We start from the raw sequence: 17,532 nt of genomic DNA on the forward strand, positions 1-17,532 counted from the left end.
TTCTTGTAATAATCAGACTCTAGATTTCCCTCCCAGAGAAGATGTTCCTGTTACCTTAACTGGACCTAAATATCACCCAAATTCCTTTAATCATGGATTTACAACCACAGATTTACAAATACTGTTTAGGGGGATTTCCTTCTAGATTATTTCCAGAATCTTCAGCTGTATGCAATTACACCAATCACTGTGTAGGTTGATATTACATATATTCAACAACTAGTATTCTAATATAAATTAATGTGTAAATCAATCATTCTAAAGCCAACACAACATTGTAAAGCAATTACCTTCCAATTAAAGATTCAAAAACAGGATTCAAAAAAGCAGTAACAGATATACACAAAATGTAATGAAATAGAAAGTAAAGTTAAGGAATAAAGAGGAAACAAAAATCAAACAGTGTTTTTGTAAAGCTACTTACCAAGTGAAACATTCATTGGTTATCATACATTCTTAATATGAGAGGAGGATTATTTTTTTTAAAGATTATTTTTTAAATTTTCAACCTAGGTATATGTTGCAAGCAGATTTGGAAAAACTTTAGCAAATTCATCAGTGGTTGTGCACAGATTTTATCCCAGGGGACTCAGGCAGGTCTGTCACACCTCCTTTGACCCCAGAAAAGTGAAAAACTGAAAAGAGACTGTGGTGCTTTAAGTGTGCGGCCCTCAGGTGGGGTCATTTCCTGCCCTGTGATAAAGCTTACCTGGGCGGGCGCCTCCTGTCATTACCACGGGCAGTGGGGCACCTTCAGATCAGCATGGTAAGTGCTGTTGTCTATAGTTATAGCAAATTTTACTCATCCTGTATCTTTCTTTTCCCCAACAAACAGTTCTTCATAAATTCTTCATACAAGAGACAAAATATTTAAAGAGACATTTGTTTCTTTCAATATCTGTGTTTAGATCAGATATGCACCAGTTAGATCTGAATTGCACCAGTTCATCTATAATTCTGCCGCTTTGGGGAAAATCTTCATTGATTTGCCTTCAATGGAAGCACTGAGGCAAGATCTTTCTTTAGTTTTTACATTTGCTTTAGATCAAGTGTGCTGACCTTTCTGTAGGAATCAGTAGTTTTGCTTTTAGTTACGCTTTCAGAGTTTCTGGGGACTTCAGACTCAGGTTGCTCTTACTAAGCTCACAGATGCGTGGCCGGGTGAAGTACGGGGACCTCTGTCTTATTCTCTCTTGAGTGTAGTTCTTTGTGGACAATAATAAATACAGTTACTTACAATAATTCTGTTTGGAGACCACCTTTTAAGATCCACTTTCCTTTCATTCTCTCTTTTTTTAGTTGACATATAGTTGCTTACAATATTATATAAATTACAGGTATATAGTATAGTGATTCATTATTTTCAAAGGTCATACTCCATGTATAATTACTATGACGTATTGGCTATATTTCCTGTGTTGTGTACTATATCTTTGCAACTTGTTCTTTGTACATAATAGTTTGTACTTCTTAATCTCCACCCCTGTCTTGAACCTCCCTCCATCCTTCTCCCCACTGGTAATCAGTAGTTTGTTCTCTTTGTGAGTCTGTTTCGATTATTATATTTATTTGCTTATTTTTTTTAGATTCCATATATAAGTGATAACATGCAATCTTTGTCCTTGTCTGACTTTATAATACACTTCAGGTCCATCCCAGAGAAGGCAATGGTACCCCACTCCAGTACTCTTGCCTGGAAAATCCCATGGACGGAGGAGACTGGTAGGCTGCAGTCCATGGGGTCGCTGAGTCGGACACGACTGAGCGACTTCACTTTCACTTTTCACTTTCATGCATTGGAGAAGGATATGGCAACCCACTCCAGTGTTCTTGCCTGGAGAATCCCAGGGATGGGGGAGCCTGGTGGGCTGCTGTCTATGGGGTCACACAGAGTCGGACACGACTGAAGTGACTTAGCAGCAGCAGCAGACATCCAGTTTACTGTAAATTGCAAAAATTTGTTCTTTTTAATAGCTGAGTAATATTCCACTGTATCATACCACTTCTTCTTTATCCAGTCATCTGTCAATGGACATGTAGTTTGCTTTCATTTTTTGGCTACTGGTAATAGTGGTGCTATGAACACTGAGGTGCATGTGTTTTTTCGAATCAGTGTTTTTGTTTTTTTGGAATACAAAGAGTCGAATTGCGGGTTAAGTGGTAGTTCTATATTTAGTTTTACACAGTGGCTGGACCAATTTACATTCCTACCAACAGCGTAATCTCTTATGTTCCAGTGACAGTAAATTTTAGTATCTTAGAATTTTTTAATTCTTCAATGGAAGCAAGTATTCAAACTGCTTTTTTTCATCTTTTATCATCTCTCCCTGTTGGATATTCTCGCCAAATTTAAGGATGTTTGTTTTATATTGTTTTGATCTGAAAAAATTATGCCTTTCTACACGAGGAGTGCTTGCAGCAATGGAAACCCACTGTGTTTTGACTGTATCAGCTTTGATATTCTGGGTGTCCCTGCAAGATATTTCCATTGTGGAAAAATGGGTGAGCGATCCATGAATCTACAATTCATATTTATCTCAAAATAAATAGTAATTAGAAAATTGTGCTGTCCTAGTAATTCCAGTAAGCTTTAAAGCTGCATTTATTAGTGCTGGGACATCACTACTGATATTCTGTGGGCAACTTTTTTTTTTTTAAATAGTGTGATTATTTTAACATAGTTTGGAAAGGAGAAAGAGGCTAAGAGAAGAATAAGGTGGAGATAGCCTTCTGTCCCTAGGGACATAGTTATGAGATAAACTCAGCTGCTTCTGCAACCAGCGTGGGCATGATTTGTCCTTCCTGGGCCAAGTATTCTTGCTAAGTTCAAAACGTTCAGTCTCACTCCTATGTGTGCATCACACAGGGGAATAGCCCCCATGAAGAGCAGCGATTTTTTTCCATGTTGGTGTTTATTTTTACTGTGAATAATTAAGAGCAAGTGTCCTGTGGACTGGTGGATTGGGTAGAAAATAGTCAGGGGAGGATGTTGTGAGAGAAGTCCATATGTAAGTGGTTTTAATGATGTAGAAACAACAAACCTCCACCTCACCCCGACTGCTTTCAAGTTTGTACCTGAATCTCGAGATGTAGGTAAGTTTTGATCTGATTATAGTAGCTGATGTACTGAGATCATCTTGAGTCCTTCCTGAGGGGAGAGGAGAAAGCTGTGCCTTGCAGATGGGGTGTGAGAAGGCTGCTGATGGAATGTGCTGTTTAGGTTTTCCTGTGCCAGAAAGAGGTTGGAAAAATTGGTTGATACTAAGTGAGGTTCACTGCCTTTGTCGTGAGAGACATGGTGGCACAGAAAAGCAACAAGAGGGAAGTTCTACTTGACTTGTGCACTGGAATTCCTCATAAAGCACTGTTAGGCCACATGACTCAGAGAGACAAAGTACAGAGTTTGTGCAGCTAAGCAGGAGCAGAGTCCAGGTCAGATGATGGGGGTGTGACCAGCCAGAGAAACTACCCCCAACCTCCAGCTGGTGTCTTTTTGTGGTTCAGTCTCAGTCACTTTGAATGGTGACAGCAGCCATGAAATTAAAAGATTCTTGCTCCTTGGAAGGAAAGCTATGACAAACCCAGACAGCATATTAAAAAGCAAAGACATCACTTTGCTGGCAAAGGTGTGTAGAGTCAAAACTATGGTTTTTCCAGTAGTCATGTACAGATATGAGAGTTGGACCATAAAAGAAGGCCGAGTTCCGAAGAACTGATGCTTTTGAACTGTGGTGCTGGAGAAGACTCTTAAGAGTCCCCTGAACTGCAAAGAGATCAAACCAGTCAATCCTAAAGAAAATCAGTCCTGAATATTGATTGGATGGACTGATGCTGATGCTCCAATACTTTGGCCACCTGATGCGATGCGCTGACTCATTAGAAAAGACTCCGACTCTGGCAAAGATTGAAGGCAGGAGTAGAAGGGGATGGCACAGGACGAGATGGTTGGATAGCATCACTGACTCAATGGACATGAATCTGAGCAAATTCTGGGAGATAGTGAAGGACAGGGAAGCCTGGCGTGCTGCCATGGAGTCACAAAGAGTTGGACTGAACAACAACTCAGACCTTCGGAAAGTGCAGCCATGGATGGACAGACGAGGGCAGGGTTGCCTATTAGTGGATAGAGAGACAGCCTGAAGGGTCCTGATATTGCAGCAAATAGTCTACTTACCCTTCTGCATAGACTTTTTCCATGACAATTGGCATTCAGAACACAATGATACTAAAGCTAGCAATTGCTGTTCTTTTAGATTTTTAGGATTTAACTTTTTCTCCTGGCTCTAAGATGAGTAGATACTTAAATTACAAAAAAAAGTTGTTTGCCTTAAAAAAAAGGAGTGAATGGTGATTTAAAAGTGTGAGAGGAGGGGGAGGCCAATGGAAATGAAGAAAACAGGTAAGTTTAAAGAGGATAAAGAAATTCTCCCCAGATATAACTAGAGTTAGTGTTTTAATGCATTTTAAAGACTTTTCCTATGCTTATTTTTATTTTACTTCATTTATTTATTTTTATTGAAGTATATATATATGCACTTTCATATTCTTTTCTATTATGATTTATTACAGGCTCAGAGGGTAAAGAATCTGCCTGCAATGCAGGAGACCTGGGTTCGATCGCTGGGTTGGGAAGATACCCTGGATGAGGGCATGGCAACCCATTCTAGTATTCTTGCCAGGAGAATCCCCATGGACAGAGGAACCTGGTGGGCTATAGTGCATGGGGTTGCAAAGAGTTGGACATGACTGAGCGTCTAAGCACAGCACATTGAATATAGTTCCTTGTGCCATACAATAGGACCTTGTTGTTTATCTATTTTATATATAGTAGTGTGTGTATGTTAATCCCAAACTGCTAATTTATCCCTCCCCACTTTCCCTTTGGTAACTATAAGTTTGTTTTGTATGTCTGTGATCTGTTTCCATTTTATAAATAAGTTCATTTTTATCATATTTTAGATTTCACATATAAAGTGCTATCATATGATATTTGTCTTTCTCTGTCTGACTTACTTCACTTCATATGATCATCTCCAGGTCCATCCATGTTGTTGCACATAGCATAATTTCATTTTTCTGAGTAAGCTCATTTTTAAATGTATCTGACATCATACTTTATAAAAATTACATAACATATGCTTTTCATTCAATATTTTAACATAAGCATTTCCCATGTCATATAGCTTTTATTTTTTTGGGTGGGGGGTGGTAAATGTAAAAGTTTGCATAACATGCCATTGTATTATTTTCCTTTAAATGCCACCAAAAAGTGAATGGTTAACTATATTGGTTCTTGGTTTTTACTCTTGCAAATAATGATACTGTGAATGCCACTCTGCTTAAATCTTTTCATTTTAGATTCTTTTATAATGCATTCGCTTATGTCATTTGCCCATTTTTCTAATAGATATATCAAGTATTTTTAAAAATGATGTAAATAAAATTGCCTTCTACATAGCTCTTACATATGAAGGGTTATACATAAATCCTTTTTATATACATCAAGATTTTTGCCTATTATGGTACGGAGTTTTTGTATTTTGGGGTTGTTAAATCTCTAGCTTGTTTCTTTGGTGAAATTTGCTCTACTTTTAAGCTTAGAACATCCTTCCTTATTTAGAGCACATAAGAAAAGTAAAATCTCAAGACATGAAATGATAACATCTTTAATTTACTGCAGTGGATTTTAATATGTATCAGGCTGTACATCAATTTTGGTTTTATTCCTTTCCAATAACTAATTTTTTTCTGGGTGAGTAAGCTTGATTTTATTCATATATAGCATGTCTTAACTCATTCTTAGCTCATCACACAATAGGTACTTAATTTATGTTTCTTGAACTAGAGTCCTTGATTCACTTGTTCCTTTTCTTTTTTTTTTTTTGCTGCATCACACAGCATGTAGTATCTTAGTTCCCTAACCAGGGATGGAACCCATACCCCCTGCAATTGAAGTGTGGAGTCTTAACCCCTGGACCGCCAGGGAAGTCTAGTTCAATTATTCCTGAAGCTTACCTGTATCCTGGTTTTTGGTTTCCATGACACAGCTTTCATTAGCCTTATCATCAAGTTCTCTTGCTGGCATAGGCTAGCCTGGTTTCTGTCAGTCATGAGCAGACATGCTGAGTGATGTAGTTCATGTTGTCACGTTAGGAGGATGCACACACACAGTTGTAACTTCTTACTATGGCTCTTTTCAGAGGGAGTGCCTGTCTATCCACATTGGCCAGGCCGGTGTCCAGATTGGGGGTGCTTGCTGGGAGCTCTATTGCCTGGAACATGGAATCCAGCCAGATGGTGTTGTTCCCAATGGCGGTCAGGATCCGCTGGCACCTGCTAAAACAGAGCCCATGGGTGCATCTTTTGATTCCTTCTTTTGTGAGACCAGAGCTGGGAAGTATGTGCCCAGAGCACTCTTCATGGACCTGGAGCCTACTGTCATAGGTAATGTACATTCCAGTATGCTTAACTGGGTCCACAACCCAAACAAACAAGTACAGAGACTGGCATGACTAGCTGTGGGCCTGGGAACTCCAAGAACTGTCCACAGTCACCAGGAGCTGGGAGAGAGGCAGGGGGCAGTTTCTCCATCAGAACTTCCAGAAGGAGCCAACCCCGCCAGTGCCTGGACGTTGAACTTCTGGCTTCCTGAACTATGAGACCATAAACCTCCCTTGGTTTTGTTTGTAAATTAATTTATTTTATTTTTGGCTGTGCTGGGTCTTTGTTGCTGTGCTCAGGCTTTCTCTCGTTGCGGTGAGTGGGGGCTACTCTCTAGCTGTGGTGCATGGGCTCAGTCGCTCTGTGACATGTGGAATCCTCCTGGACCAGGGATCGAACCTGTATCTCCTGCATTGGCGGGAGGATTCTTATCCACTGTACCACCAGGGAAGTCCAACCTCCCCTGTTTTAAGCCAAGTTTGTTGTCATTTGTTAGGGCAGCCCCAATAAACTAATAAAGGGTGGGATGATGGAAAAACGTGCTTTCCATTAATGTGGGAATAATTACACCTTTTCCTAGACTAAAAAAGCCAATTGGGCAGTTTAAATTCATTTCTTCCTATGATATTGGTGGAGAGAAAGGGGGCTGGGCACGAGTTAGGGGTGGGATGGAGTGGGTGGCACTGACCTCCCTTCCCCTCTGCAGACGAGGTGCGTGCAGGCAGCTACCGCTCACTCTTCCACTCTGAGCAGCTCGTCAGTGGAAAAGAAGATGCTGCAAACAACTACGCCCGAGGTCGCTACTCTGTGGGGCCAGAGATCCTCGACCTGGTGCTGGAGAGGATCCGCAAGCTGGCAAGTGGCTCCCTTCTCCTTCCAGGGTCATTCAGAGTGCCCGGGGTCCCTGGGGACCCGCCTAGCCAGCACCAGCACTTTCTCCCTCCCCTCCATCGCCCGATTTCTACCCTGAAGCCTCCCGCACATGCGCATGCTCAGAGCTGGGCTGGTCCTGATGCTGGAACTGCTAACCTTCCTTACTACGGAGGGGAGAAGCCTCACACTTACTCCAAGGGCCAGTCAACTCCTTTGTTTCTTATTCCTTTCCCCATGCATGAAGAAATGTTTTATTTCATTCCCCCTTGCTTTATTGAGATATAATTGACATATGGAGTGGAGTGTGTTAGTTGCTCAGTTGTGTCTGACTCTTTGCAGCCTCATGGACTGTAGCCCACCAGACTCTTCTGTCCATGGAATTCTCCAGGCAAGAACACTGGAGTGAGTTGCCATTCCCTTCTCCAGGGGGATCTTCCCGACCCAGGGATTGAACCCAGGTCTCCCACATTGCAGGCAGATTCTTTACCATCTGAGCTGCCAGGCAAACACTGTGTAAATTTAAGGTGTACAGCAAGATGATTTAATTCCTATTATCAAATATACATATATATTATCAAATGATCACCACCATCAGGATAGTTAAGACATCCATCCCTCACATAATTACCTTTTTTTTTTGTGTGGTGACAGCATTTAAGATCTATTCTCTAGGACTTCCCTCGCAGTCCAGTGTAACCACTGGACTTCACCTTCCAGTGCAGGGGATGGGGTTTGATCCCTCCTCAGGGAGCTAAGATCTCACATGCCTCTCAGCCAAAAAAACCCAAGACATAAAATGGAAGTAATATTGTAACAAATTCAATAAAGACTTTAAAATGGTTCACATTAAAAAAAAATCTTTAAAAAAGAAAAGATCTAGTCTCTTAGTAGCTTTCAAGTATACTATACAATGCTGTTAACTACAGTCACTATGCTGTACATTAAACCCCCAGAAGTTATTAATCTTATAACTGGAAGTTTATACCCTCTGAGCACCAGCATCTCCCCTTTTTCCTCCACCCCCCACCCTCTGGCAACTACTATTGTTCTCTCTGTTTCTACGAGTTTGGCCTTTTTCGATTTCACATGTCAGTGAGATGATTCAATATTTGTCTTGCTCTGTCTGACTTATTTCACTTTGCTTAATTGCCCCTGAGGTCCATTCATGTTGTCGCAAATGGCAGGATTTCCTTCTTTTAAACGACTAGCCACCGTCTACTCTTGCTTCTGCTGACTCATGACTTGTCTGGTTATCAGAGACTTCCCTCTGAAACTTGTCATTTTCCAATAGTGACCATGAGTTGTAAAGTTAACAGGAGGCACATACTCCTTGGAAATCAGTTCCTCCATTTACTGACAGTAAATTCTTCTTTAAAATCCTGTCTGGAGAATCCTCTGTTTAGTAAATATTTTGGTGTTTGGCATCATCATTAGAGAATATGGTGCTTTTTTACACCAGCAAAATAGATTGGGTACAAAAGTGATGGATATTTCATCTACTGAGGAGTGGTGGTGGGGAACTATATTGCTTTAATATTTTGCTTGTCATTTTCTTCATTATTGATAAACACTTGACTTTAGTTCACATATACATTTGTATACACATATACCTATACTTTAGCTCACATACACGTACATTCATAGAGGGCAGCAAAAGACAGTGGAATGTTTATGCCCAGCTAATAGCAAAACTCTAAAGCATTTCCCCCACTCCAGAAGTAACCATTCAAGTATGTTTCAAAGTAAACATGTTTGTGATGGTGATAACAACGGTAAACCAGAACTTTCTATTTTTGGGTACTGGTTGTGTCCCACAGTTACCACTGCTTCTGGGTTTATTTGGCTGAATTCTCATTTCTCGTTTATGAATACTTTCCCCAGGCGGAACACTGCAGTGGGCTTCAGGGGTTTCTGATCTTCCGAAGCTTTGGAGGAGGCACTGGGTCGGGATTTACGTCTCTCTTGTTGGAGCAGCTCTCCACAGAATACAGTGGCAAGACTAAATTGGAGTTCTCCGTCTATCCAGCCCCCAGGATCTCAACCGCTGTAGTGGAGCCTTACAACTCCATCCTCACCACCCACCCCACCATAGAGTACGTGGACTGTACCTTCCTGGTGGACAACGAGGCCATCTACAACATCTGTCATGGCAAACTTGACCTTGAACGCCCCTCTTATGCCAGCATCAACAGGCTGATCAGCCAGGCAGCATCTTCCATCACTGCCTCCCTCCGGTTTGAAGGCATCCTGAACGTGGACCTGATCGAATTCCAGACCAATCTGGTGCCTTATCCGCGGATACACTTCCCAGTGACCAGCTTCGCCCCCATCCTGTCCGCCGACAGCAACCACCACAAGGAGCCATCTGTGTTGGACATCACAGCTGCATGCTTTGAGCCCTCCCACCAGCTAGTCAGGTGTGACCCTCACCTGGGGAAGTACGTGGCTTGCTGCCTGCTCTACAGAGGGGATGTGGTCCCCAAGGAGGTGAACGCGGCGATTGCGGCCACGAAGTCCAGGAACTCTGTTCAGTTTGTAGACTGGTGTCCGACTGGATTCAAGGTGGGTATCAATGATCGGCCCCCCCGGGAGGTGCCAGGAGGGGACCTGGCTGAGGTCCAGCGGGCAGTCTGTATGCTGAGCAACAGCACGGCGGTGGCAGAGGCCTGGGCCCGTCTGGGCCACAAGTTTGATCTCATGTTCGCTAAGAGAGCATTTCTGCACTGGTACATCAGGGAGGGCATGGAGGAAGGCGAGTTTGCAGAGGCCAGGGAGGACTTGGCGGTCCTGGAGAAGGATTACGAGGAAATGGGGAGAAGTCTCTGATGCAGATCTGACCGGTAACAATGAATGCTGAGTTGAAGTGTCACGCTTTATGTTTCAAGGCTAGAGTTCCCTTGATGAGAAGAAAAAGGAAATTAAGTCAAGCAAGACCCCAAGTTCCATGCTCAATCAAATGGGGGTCAACATTAACAGTAAGCCTGAACTTCCCTGGTGGTCCAGTGGTTAAGAATCCGCCAGCCAATGCAGGGGACACAGGTTTGATCCCTGATCTGGGAAGATCCCACATGTCGTGGAAAATAAATAATTAAACAAATAAAATACTAACAACGTACCACTTTGCCTGTTTTCAGCTCACACTGTTGTTGCCACAGAGGACAATGATTGCAGTTTGGTGGAAATGTTTATAAACACACACTTTTCACTGTGTTCTCATACACTCCAATCAAGCTAGACGGCTTGCCCCTTCCCATGTTTTTCTCTTTCTTGACTGCTCCTCTCTCTCTCCTCTCTCACTCTTTCTTCTCCCTGCTTTCTCTTTTCTTTCCTTCTATGACTGTGGGGTATAATTCCAACTTCAAACCCAGTTCAGGTGTCACCTATTGCGTTTAGCCTCTTTGGAATTCACTTACTTTAACCCAGAATACAGAGAGAGTGAAGGTACACTGTGAAGTTTCCCACTGTGTTGAAAATACTCACTCATAAAATATAGTTTTTCATGTGAATATCATAGATAGTAATTTGAACTTTTATTAGGCTGGTTCCAAATTGGGAAAGGAGTACATCAAGGCTGTGTGTTGTCATTCTGCTTATTTAACTTATATGCAGACTGTATCATGCAAAATACTGGCCTGCATGAAGCACCAACTGTAATCAAGATTGCTGGGAGAAATGTCAATATGATATAAATTGAATATGATTGAATGAAATATCAATATGATATCAATATCATATCATTATGATATGAATCTCAGATATGCAGATGACACCACCCTTATGGTAGAAAGTGAAGAACAACTAAAGAGCCTCTTGAAAGTGAAAGAGGAGAGCGAAAAAGTTGGCTTAAAACTCAACATTCAGAAAACTAAGACCATGGCATCCGATCCCATCACTTCATGGCAAATAGATGGGGAAACAGTGGAAACAGTGAGAGACTTTATTTTCCTGAGCTCCAAAATCACCGCAGATGGTGACTGCAGTCATGAAATTAAAAGACACTTGCTCCGTGGAAGAAAAGCTATGACCAACCTAGACAGCATATTAAAAAGCAGGCATTACTTTGCCAACAAAGGTCTGTCTAGTCAAGGCTGTGGTTTTTCCAGTAGTCACGTATCAATGTGAGAGTTGGACTATAAAGATAGCTGAGCACCGAAAAATTGATGCTTTTGAACTGTGGTGTTGGAGAAGACTCTTGAGAGTCCCTTGGACTGCAAGGAGATCAAACCAGTCAATCGTAAAGAAAATCAGTCCTGAGTATTCATTGGAAGAACTGATGCTGAAGCTGAAACTCCAATACTTTGGCCACCTGATATGAAGAACTGACTCATTGGAAAAGACCCTGATGCTGGGAAAGATTGAAGGCAGGAGGAGAAGGGGATGACAGAGGATAAGATGGTTGGATGGCATCACTGACTCGCTGGACATGAGTTTGAGCAAACTCCGGGAGTTGGTGATGGACAGGGAGGCCTAGTGTGTTGCAGTCCATGGGGTCGCAAAGAGTCAGACACGACAGAGCGACTGAATTGAACTGGAGGCTTTTTACCAAGTGAAAATGTTTTGTTTACCTGTGTTATTTCTCTATTTAGACACTAGAGGGCGCTAGCGAAATGCTTAAATAACTGCTCGGTTTATAGGGAAGCCAGGCGTACTTGCACAGAGTCGGACACCACTAAGCGACTGAACTGAATTGAAGGGCATTTGTATCTCTGTATGTATGTGTATGCATGTGTGAAAACACATTTAAAAAACTCAGAAAACACCTTTTAGAAATTTCCTTTAATTTTTTTTAAATTAGTAACCTACTAAAATTAAGATTAAAAGCCTAATAATTTCTTTTTTTAAGTTCAGTTTGTAAATCTTATTTCTAAGTTAAGCAACATTTAAATAATCATTTTAAATATGTATGAATTTTTGGTCCCCTTTGCAATCTTAGATAAATGCTTAAATACTTTATGTTATATTCATTTTAATTTATTTTAAGAACTTTAATTATCTGACAAACCTTCCCAAGAGCTCTAGTTCTTTTAAAATCAAATAAACTAAACTATAAATGTGGTGATTGGTATTCTTACATTCTCCAAACTGTCTATAAATTATTAAGAGTTTTATTTAAGATCACATGTGTAAATCCTTTGTTGTAGCCACGCATTCCGGGAAACAAACTCACTCAGAAGGACAATGCAGATAGTGGAGTGCAGTTTATTACACCAGTGGGCCCAAGGCAGAGTCTCCTCTTAGCCAAGGACCCCAACCGGCATTTGTGAAAATCTTTTATACCCCATGTGTATGTGTCGGAACCCACCACCCCAAATTCCTTGAGACTTACATAAACAAAGGAAGGGTAAATATAATTCCAATAACACCATCATTCATGTGCCATGTGCTTAGACAGTTAAACAATTAGCCAATAATCAATAAGCCCGAGGTTACACTCTGATAGGAACAGAAAATTTATGGCCTGTCTGAAGGAAGGAGTGATCAGTATATGTGTTCTCTTAGGCGAGGAGTAACCTGGATACAACCTGCAAGGTTCCCCTGTCCGGAGGGGGTCTTATCCTTCTGTTGTCATTTCCATAGACACTAAACAGAGTTCAGAGTCCATTGGAGAGGTGGCCGAGCATGATCAGCATGAACAGGCCTAAGATGGAGTCCAGGCCCTATGAATTCCTTCTTCACCTTTACTCAAAATATGTATTTAAATTGGAATTATCGCTCAGTCGTGTCCAACTCGTAGCATCCCCAGGGACTGTAGCCTACCGGGCCCCTCCATCCATGGGATTTTCCAGGCAAGAGTACTGGAGTGGGTTGCCGTTTCCTTGTCCAGGGAATCTTCCCAACCCAGGGATCGAACCCGGGTCTCCCGCATTGTAGACAGACGCTTTACCGTCTGAGCCACCAGGGAAGTCCTTCTATTAGGCCAAATACTCTCAAATATTATACACATTGCACTTTAAATGCTAAATATCCACGGATTCTTATATCAAAAGAACTTTAATGATCCGGATTCAATTCACTCCTTCACCAGTTATTTTCTGAACACCTGTCATGTGCTCCTAATTATTCTGTCCACTGAGGATAAACAGTGAACAAAAAAAAAAAAAAATTCTTGCCCTCATGGTTTATATGATAGTGAAGTTGGGAGTCTATTTCCTGACTATGTAAAGATGCTCACTCCTTAACAAAACACTGTGTCTGGGACTTCCATGGCCGTCCAGTTAAGACTCTATGCTTTCACTGCAGGGGGTGCAGTTTCAATCCCTGGTCAGGGAACTAAGATCCCACGTACCTTGAGACATGGCCAAGAAAACAAAAGAGAAACACACTGTGTCATCCCATAGGCTTGGGTTGTCTTCCCAAGATATCTTTTTTGTCTTTTGTCTTCTCAGCTTGCTGCAGCTCCTAAGTGATGATGCTGTGACAGGATCTTTGTGGCTCTAATGGACGTGCTGAACCCTAGCAACTGTCTGTAACAGGGACTTCATTAATTAAAGGATGATGTGGGATCTGCCGTACACCTGGGACTAGTGCAATGGTGTGTGTCGATTACATCTCAACAAAAATAAATTTTAAAAAGAACGAAATGTCCCATAGCACACTTAGATTTGAGTCACATGTTTAGTTTTTCAAGTCTGATTCCATCTGTAATTCTTACAGAGTTAGCTAGCTACACCATTTGATTAGATTTTGCTTTTCTTCGGCTCTTAATATCTATGAATGTCTTTTAGTTTAATACTACATACCTTAGAGCACATGTACCTCCCATTTCTTGGAATTATATAAAGTATCTGATTGAATTCTGGGTATCACTTGGCTTTTGCTAATTATTTTGTTACAGCTTACAAAATTCTTCTGGTATCAGGAAGCAGGAACCATTTTTGGTCTTTAGTATTTGTTTTTGGGGTTTCTTGTTGGGTAGAACATTTAGAGATCCTGTCTTCCAGGCACTGGTCTCTTTGGAGAAGGTTCACTTGGCACTTGAGCCTTGTTTTAAGTAAAAGTTTCTCAATCATGTCTGACTCTTTGCGACCCCATGAACTGTAGCCCCCCAGGCTCCTTTGTTCGTGGGATTCTCCAGGCAAGAATACAGGAGTGGGTTGCCATGCCCTTCTCCAGTGGATCTTTCCAACCCAGGGATCAAACTTGGGTCTCCTGCATTGTAGGCAGATTCTTTTACTGTTTGAGCCACCAGGGAAGCCCCCCCAAACCCTTTTTTATTTTAAAAAGAGAGCTTAAAACAGTTTTTTCAAGGGAACTCAAACCAACACAGTTCTTCCCAACTCCCCTGCTCCCATCAATGATTCTACAAAGTGAAATCAAGAGAATCTTGGTTTTGCAAGGTGAATTCAGGGGTGGTAGAAGGCAGTGGTAGTGGCCTCTGGGTGTGGCAGTCTCCTCCACGGTTTTTTTATTTTATTTTATTTTGATGTGAATCATTTTTGAAGTCTTTATTGCATCTGTTACAATATTGCTTCTGTTTTATGCTTCAGGGTTTTTTTGGCTGCAAGGTGTGTGATTCTGGCATTTGCAATGATCTGTCTTTTTTTTTTTTTTAATCACTCTCTTGATTGGAGCTTTGTGATGCAGGAACCATGATTTAAAATAAAGCAAAATATGAGAACTGATGTTATAGCACAGAAAACTCTACTCAGTGGACTGTGATGACCTAAAAGGGAAGGAAATCCAAGGAAGAGGGGAGATATGTACACACATGGCTGACTCACTTTGCTGTGCAGCAGAAACTGACACAGCAGCGTAAAGCAACTATCCTCCAATACAGAAAAAAAAAAAAAAAAAGGCGAAACAAAACATTTTAAAGACACTTATCTAAGTCCACTAGAGGCTGCTGTCTTCAAGGCTTTGCTCACCTAGCCAAAGGCCCTAAGAGGAGATAGCTGTGAAGTTGGGTATGCTTGCAGATGCCAACCCGAAGTTGGAAGTTCTCCTGGTGTTTTTGGTTGTTCAGGGCAATGTCACACCTGCTTGGGTTTTCTTTAACGAAGCTAATCCCCCCCATTTCCTGTCCTTTGCACCTCTGGCGTGAGCAGAATGCAGCAAGCACTGTTAGAACAAAAATAAATGTTAAATATACTTGTGAGAATTCTGTGAGGTCATGTTCCTAAAGAGGGTTCCTGGCACACCAGTACCGAGGGAAGTTAAAGGATTTGCTCAGAGACACAGAAGAGGAGGAACCCAGACTTGTGTAGGTATTCTGAGTCTCGTCAGGATTCTTTCTGCTGTGCCAAGACGGTTCCCCCCCCCCCTGCCCCGAGCCACCGGCCCCCCCCACCCCGCCCCCGGCCCAGGTTGGAAAAAACAGTTGCATTTCAGCTTTTTGAGCATTGGTTCTGTTAAGAGATGGGGTATTTTTCATTTCCAAGTTAGCTTACCATTTAAAAAACTGCACAATTTTGCTTTTTCCAATAATGTCCACCAGAATCAGGCTTGTTGAGTTAAAGGTAAAGTGAATTTGTGATTTTGATACGGGTTTTCCAAACTGCCTCTCAGAATTCACATTCCCACCAACCATCAGTGAAGGAAGGAGGTTTTGCAGCTCATCAGTCACGGTGTGAGCCTTTGTCAATCAGATTTTGACAAATTCTGTAAGAGTGCCGTTTTGCTTTTTCTTTTTTAGCAGTGAAGTTTAGCATCTGTTTGTACATTTAAGGATCACTTGTGTTTGTGTGTGTGTGTGTGTGTGATATATGTGTTCCTGCTTATTTTTTTGAGGGAGATTGTTCTTTTCAGTTGTTATTTTGTGTGCGTGTTTGTGTGTGTTAAGTCGTTCCAGTCATGTCCGGCTCTGTGCAACCCTATAACTGTAGCCCGCCAGGCTCCTCTCTCCATGGGATTCTCCAGGCAAGAACACTGGAGTGGGTTGCTGTGCCCTCCTCCAGGGGATCTTCCCAACCCAGGGATCGACCGTCTCCTGCAATGGCAGGCAGGTTCTTTACCAGTAGTGCCATCTGGGAAGTTATTAGCTCTTTATATATTTGATCAGTAAGATACTTGTCTTTTGCCTGTGTGGCAAACATTTTTCCAATTTGTTGTCTGTTTGTCTCTTGAATTTGGGTCTGATGGTGGTGGTGTGTGTATATGAGGTTTATTCCATAAACCTTCTGTGTATTCATGACTTGTCACCATGCAGAAAGCTCTGCTGCCAGAGGTCATCAGGGTGTTTGCTGATGTCCATTTTTAGTGAACTGCCTTTAATATTAAGCCTTCTCATCTTGCTCTGAATTCCTTGTATTTTTTACACTAATTGCGATCACCTTGCAGTTCATCACTTATATACTCCTTGGTGAAATTGCTTCTTTTCACATTTTGTTTTTGTCTGTTCACGTAAGACTGTTGACTCATGGACAGCAAGGGCCTCACGCCTCCCACCTCAGTATCCCTCACCAGGCCCAGCACAGGGCTGGACAGTGACCTTCAGTTCAAGAAGCACCTATGACAGACTTAGTGGCCCAGGCCCTAGCAAGCCAGGGAAGAGCTGGGGATGTCTCCTCTTCTACCCAGGGCCCCACTCTGTAGCAGACCCCAGGCTATGCCTCTGGTGGGACCTGGCCACACAGCCAGCTTTAGATCCAGTGATGGCCAACAGGGTCCTGCCAACTTGGCCTTTCCCAAGCTCTTCATGCCTCCCAAGACCTTGAGGGGCCATTCTCGTTCTGGGAGGGTCAGGAATGGACTCACCTGTACCCTGTCTCACTCGCTGCCCCTTTCCAAGCTCGGAGGCCTGAAGGCAGCCGACTGAAGGAAGAGGAATTGAAACCAGCCAGGGGTTCAAGAAGCCATGGGTTTTAATGTGGGTCAGAGGGGAGAGAGAGTCTGGGGGCAGGGTGCTCAGCGCCCTTGCCTTCCGGCTTGGGCTGGTGTTGGTGTGGGGAGGGGAGGGCCTCCTGTACCCCTCTTCTTGGAGTCAGAGAGTGGAGTGGAGGGCAGGAGGGCGTGACCTTTGCCGCTCCTTGTGGGGAAGGAGAGAGAAGACGTGTAGGGTAGACCTCAGTGTCTCAGTATCAGTACGGTGGCCTCCATCTGTGGATCTGGAACAACACGGCGCTGGTGTGTGTAGATATAGAGGGCTGGGGGGCCCAGCCGTAGGTGGGAAGGTGCAGAGGGGTGGAGAGCCTGGAAACGATACAAACCGGCGGGACGGGCCAACCCTCCTTGTCCCCCCCAACCTCCGTCCTTATCCCAGGGGGTCCCCAGCCTCCTCCT

General features: G+C 42.6%; 1 protein-coding gene across 1 annotated transcript; it reads left to right on the forward strand.

Annotated features, from left to right (window-relative positions):
• The first annotated feature begins 727 nt into the window (after nucleotides 1–727).
• On the forward strand, nucleotides 728–10,561 carry TUBAL3 (tubulin alpha like 3). The gene is made up of 4 exons (XM_065919603.1): nucleotides 728–766; nucleotides 6,201–6,444; nucleotides 7,148–7,296; nucleotides 9,196–10,561. The coding sequence occupies exons 1-4, from the start codon at nucleotides 764–766 to the stop codon at nucleotides 10,138–10,140; spliced, it is 1,341 nt and encodes a 446-aa protein (XP_065775675.1). The 5' UTR covers nucleotides 728–763; the 3' UTR covers nucleotides 10,141–10,561.
• Nucleotides 10,562–17,532: the final 6,971 nt, after the last annotated feature.

Source organism: Muntiacus reevesi, chromosome 2 (assembly GCF_963930625.1).
Source record: "Muntiacus reevesi chromosome 2, mMunRee1.1, whole genome shotgun sequence".
Classification (NCBI taxonomy): domain Eukaryota; kingdom Metazoa; phylum Chordata; class Mammalia; order Artiodactyla; family Cervidae; genus Muntiacus; species Muntiacus reevesi.

Coding starts and splice junctions, on each gene's coding strand:
- TUBAL3 (XM_065919603.1), top strand. Junction 6,445..7,147: donor CCTGGAGCCTACTGTCATAG/GTAATGTACATT, acceptor TCCCCTCTGCAG/ACGAGGTGCGTGCAGGCAGC. Junction 7,297..9,195: donor TGGAGAGGATCCGCAAGCTG/GCAAGTGGCTCC, acceptor TACTTTCCCCAG/GCGGAACACTGCAGTGGGCT.